General features: G+C 46.9%; 1 protein-coding gene across 1 annotated transcript in view; it reads right to left on the bottom strand.

The window, feature by feature from the left end:
* Positions 1 to 5,000, bottom strand: part of nbeaa (neurobeachin a) — a 270,112-nt gene that overhangs the window by 26,055 nt on the left and 239,057 nt on the right. The window contains 3 exon segments of the mRNA XM_042311234.1: positions 2,530 to 2,696; positions 2,829 to 2,937; positions 4,637 to 4,701. Coding sequence (XP_042167168.1) covers positions 2,530 to 2,696; positions 2,829 to 2,937; positions 4,637 to 4,701 — 341 coding nt within the window.

The raw sequence follows: 5,000 nt of genomic DNA, 5'->3' as shown, positions 1-5,000 counted from the left end.
GCTGTGATCTGTCTTAACACTGCTGTGATCTGTCTTAGCATTGCCGTGATCTGTCTTAACACTGCCGTGATCTGTCTTAACACTGCTGTGATCTGTCTTAACACTGCTGTGATCTGTCTTAACACTGCTGTGATCTGTCTTAAAACTGCTGTGATCTGTCTTAACACTGCTGTGATCTGTCTTAACACTGCTGTGATCTGTCTTAGCACTTGCCGTGATCTGTCTTAACATCTGCTTAACACTGTGTGATCTGTCTTAACACTGCTGTGATCTGTCTTAACACTGCTGTGATCTGTCTTAACACTGCTGTGATCTGTCTTAACACTGCTGTGATCTGTCTTAACACTGCTGTGATCTGTCTTAACACTGCTGTGATCTGTCTTAACACTGCTGTGATCTGTCTTAACACTGCTGTGATCTGTCTTAACACTGCTGTGATCTGTCTTAGAGCTGCTGTGATCTGTCTTAACACTGCCGTGATCTGTCTTAACACTGCTGTGATCTGTCTTAACACTGCTGTGATCTGTCTTAACACTGCTGTGATCTGTCTTAACACTGCTGTGATCTGTCTTAACACTGCCGTGATCTGTCTTAACACTGCCGTGATCTGTCTTAACACTGCCGTGATCTGTCTTAACACTGCTGTGATCTGTCTTAACACTGCTGTGATCTGTCTTAACACTGCTGTGATCTGTCTTAACACTGCCGTGATCTGTCTTAACACTGCTGTGATCTGTCTTAACACTGCTGTGATCTGTCTTAACACTGCTGTGATCTGTCTTAACACTGCTGTGATCTGTCTTAACACTGCTGTGATCTGTCTTAACACTGCTGTGATCTGTCTTAGAGCTGCTGTGATCTGTCTTAACACTGCCGTGATCTGTCTTAACACTGCTGTGATCTGTCTTAACACTGCTGTGATCTGTCTTAACACTGCTGTGATCTGTCTTAGCGCTGCTGTGATCTGTCTTAGCGCTGCTGTGATCTGTCTTAACACTGCTGTGATCTGTCTTAACACTGCTGTGATCTGTCTTAACACTGCTGTGATCTGTCTTAGCATTGCTGTGATCTGTCTTAACACTGCTGTGATCTGTCTTAGCATTGCTGTGATCTGTCTTAGAGCTGCTGTGATCTGTCTTAACACTGCTGTGATCTGTCTTAACACTGCTGTGATCTGTCTTAACACTGCTGTGATCTGTCTTAACACTGCTGTGATCTGTCTTAAAACTGCTGTGATCTGTCTTAGCACTGCCGTGATCTGTCTTAACACTGCTGTGATCTGTCTTAGCATTGCCGTGATCTGTCTTAACACTGCTGTGATCTGTCTTAACACTGCTGTGATCTGTCTTAACACTGCTGTGATCTGTCTTAGCACTGCCGTGATCTGTCTTGACACTGCCGTGATCTGTCTTAACACTGCTGTGATCTGTCTTAACACTGCTGTGATCTGTCTTAACACTGCTGTGATCTGTCTTAACACTGCTGTGATCTGTCTTAACACTGCTGTGATCTGTCTTAACACTGCTGTGATCTGTCTTAACACTGCTGTGATCTGTCTTAGAGCTGCTGTGATCTGTCTTAACACTGCTGTGATCTGTCTTAACACTGCTGTGATCTGTCTTAACACTGCCGTGATCTGTCTTAACACTGCTGTGATCTGTCTTAACACTGCTGTGATCCGTCTTAACACTGCTGTGATCTGTCTTAGAGCTGCTGTGATCTGTCTTAACACTGCTGTGATCTGTCTTAACACTGCTGTGATCTGTCTTAACACTGCCGTGATCTGTCTTAACACTGCCGTGATCTGTCTTAACACTGCTGTGATCTGTCTTAACACTGCCGTGATCTGTCTTAACACTGCCGTGATCTGTCTTAACACTGCCGTGATCTGTCTTAACACTGCTGTGATCTGTCTTAACACTGCCGTGATCTGTCTTAACACTGCCGTAATCTGTCTTAACACTGCCGTGATCTGTCTTAACACTGCCGTGATCTGTCTTAACACTGCCGTGATCTGTCTTAACACTGCCGTGATCTGTCTTAACACTGCTGTGATCTGTCTTAACACTGCTGTGATCTGTCTTAGCACTGCTGTGATCTGTCTTAACACTGCCGTGATCTGTCTTAACACTGCTGTGATCTGTCTTAACACTGCTGTGATCTGTCTTAACACTGCTGTGATCTGTCTTAACACTGCCGTGATCTGTCTTAACACTGCCGTGCTGTGATATTAAATCATCTCAGTCTTTTAGTGAGAACATTGGCAGATGTCACATCAAGAGTTGTTCAAGAGACAAGGGCACTAGCCTGGAGTGAGCTTGGAATGATAGGCACGCGTCAATCAATCAAAATGTGTGTGTGCGTGCGTGTGCTTGTGTGTGTGTCTGAGAAAGATGACAGATGCTTTCTGTCTTCCTGTCTCATAGCTTATCTAACAGAACCCAAGTCTACATCACAGTGACAGCTTTCTTCCCTGTCCTTCAGACCATCCCCTGTGTGTCTTCCCCTGTCCTTCCTACTACCTCTCACCTCTGTGACATCGTGCCCCACGCCCCGTGCTTATTGGTCAGGATGTTGAGTATCTTCTGTTTCAATTGGTTGGCGGTCACATGGTCCCTGTGCTTGGCAGCGCTGATCAGGTGATCACACATCCTCTCCTCCTCCCTCCTGTCAGCAGCGTACTGGGCACAGTTAGACTGGGTGGGAGGGGCGTAGGGAAAGAGAGGGAGAGAGACGTTGAGATTCCTGCTATCATGGTTTAGTGTACTGGAGGACACAGAGTCAGACACAGACACTGTCGTTCAGAGGAAGGAAGACTGAACTCTGACCTCAAACTCAGCGTGTTTGTGTACGTCTTCAGCTCTCTGTCTGTTAAGGATAAACTCTGCTTCGTTGGCCACACGCACAATGTGGTCCTTCATAGCATGGCACAGCAATCTGGGAAGAGAGAGAAAGGGAGAGAGCCAGAGGGAGGGGGAGGAGATAGTGAGAGAGGGATATTAGAAAGGATGGGGAAAAAGAGAGAGAGAGAGAGACAGAGAGAGAGAGAGAGACAGAGAGAGACAGAGAGAGAGAGAGGGATATCAGAAGAGAGAGAGAGAGAGAGAGGGGGAGATCAGAAGAGAGAGAGAGAGAGAGAGATGGGGATATCAGAAGAGAGAGAGAGGGGGATATCAGAAGAGAGAGAGAGAGACAGAGAGGAGAGAGAGGGGGATATCAGAAGAGAGAGAGAGAGAGAGGGGGAGAGAGGGGGATATCAGAAGAGAGAGAGAGAGAGAGAGGGGGAGAGAGAGGGGGGATATCAGAAGAGAGAGAGAGAGATGGGGATATCAGAAGAGAGAGAGAGAGAGCGAGAGAGAGAGGGAGAGAGAGAGATGGGGATATCAGAAGAGAGAGAGGGGGATATCAGAAGAGAGAGAGAGAGAGAGGGGGAGAGAGGGAGAGAGAGAGAGGGGGATATCAGAAGAGAGAGAGAGAGAGAGAGAGAGAGAGAGAGAGAGAGAGGGGGGGGATATCAGAAGAGAGAGAGAGGGGGATATCAGAAGAGAGAGAGAGAGGGGGAGAGAGGGAGAGAGAGGGGGATATCAAAAGAGAGAGAGAGAGAGCAAGAGAGAGAGAGATATCAGAAGAGAGAGAGAGGGACGATATCAGGAGAGAGGAGAGAGAGAGAGAGAGAGAGAGATATCAGAAGAGAGAGAGAGAGAGAGAGGGGATATCAGAAGAGAGAAAGAGAGAGAGAGAGAGAGAGAGAGAGAGAGGGGGGATATCAGAAGAGAGAGAGAGAGAGCGAGAGAGAGGGGGATATCAGAAGAGAGAGAGAGAGCGAGAGAGAGAGGGGGATATCAGAAGAGAGAGAGAGAGAGCGAGAGAGAGGGGATATCAGAAGAGAGAAAGAGAGAGAGAGAGGGATATCAGAAGAGAGAGAGAGAGAGCGAGAGAGAGAGGGGGATATCAGAAGAGAGAGAGAGAGCGAGAGAGAGAGGGGGATATCAGAAGAGAGAGAGAGAGCGAGAGAGAGAGAGAGAGAGAGAGAGAGAGAGAGAGCAAGATATATATATATATATATCAGAAGAGAGAGAGAGAGAGCGAGAGAGAGAGAGAGAGAGAAGATATATATATATCAGAAGAGAGAGAGAGCAAGATATATATATATCAGAAGAGAGAGAGAGAGAGAGAGAGAGAGAGAGAGAGAGAGAGCAAGATATATATATATCAGAAGAGAGAGAGAGAGGGAGATAGAGAGAGAGAGCAAGATATATATATATCAGAAGAGAGAGAGGGAGAGAGAGAGAGAGAGAGAGAGAGAGAGAGAGAGAGAGAGAGAGAGAGAGAGAGAGAGAGAGAGAGAGAGAGAGAGAGAGAGAGAGAGAGAGAGAGAGCGAGAGAGAGAGAGAGAGAGAGCGAGAGAGAGAGAGAGAGAGAGAGAGAGAGAGAGCGAGAGAGAGAGAGAGAGAGAGAGAGAGAGAGAGAGAGAGAGAGAGAGCAAGATATATATATATATATATCAGAAGAGAGAGAGGGGGGTTTAATTGAGCCTCTTTCTAAACGGTTAGCCCTGAGCAGATGATTCCTGATGGTGATAACAGATTAAGCAGTCCGATAGAAAGATAGATCAATGTGATAGGTGATTGATTACCTTCCCTCATTGATGAGCTCTATGAAGGCCAGCCCAGCGTTCTTCTGGATAGAGTTCTGCCACTCCTGGAAACACAAGGGGTCATATTACAAAACAGACACAAAGCCACACACGGACCACTACTGACTACTACTGACTACCACTGACCACTACTGACCACTACGGACCACACACGGACCACTACTGACTACTACTGACCACTACGGACCACACACGGACCACTACTGACTACTACTGACTACCACTGACCACTACGGACCACTACGGACCACACACGGACCACTACTGACCACTACGGACCACTACTGACCACTATTGACTACTACTGACTACTACGGACCACTACTGACCACTACTGACTACT

Source organism: Oncorhynchus tshawytscha, linkage group LG33, assembly GCF_018296145.1.
Source record: "Oncorhynchus tshawytscha isolate Ot180627B linkage group LG33, Otsh_v2.0, whole genome shotgun sequence".
Taxonomy (NCBI): Eukaryota; Metazoa; Chordata; class Actinopteri; order Salmoniformes; family Salmonidae; genus Oncorhynchus; species Oncorhynchus tshawytscha.
This window is presented reverse-complemented; position numbering and strand designations above follow the sequence as displayed.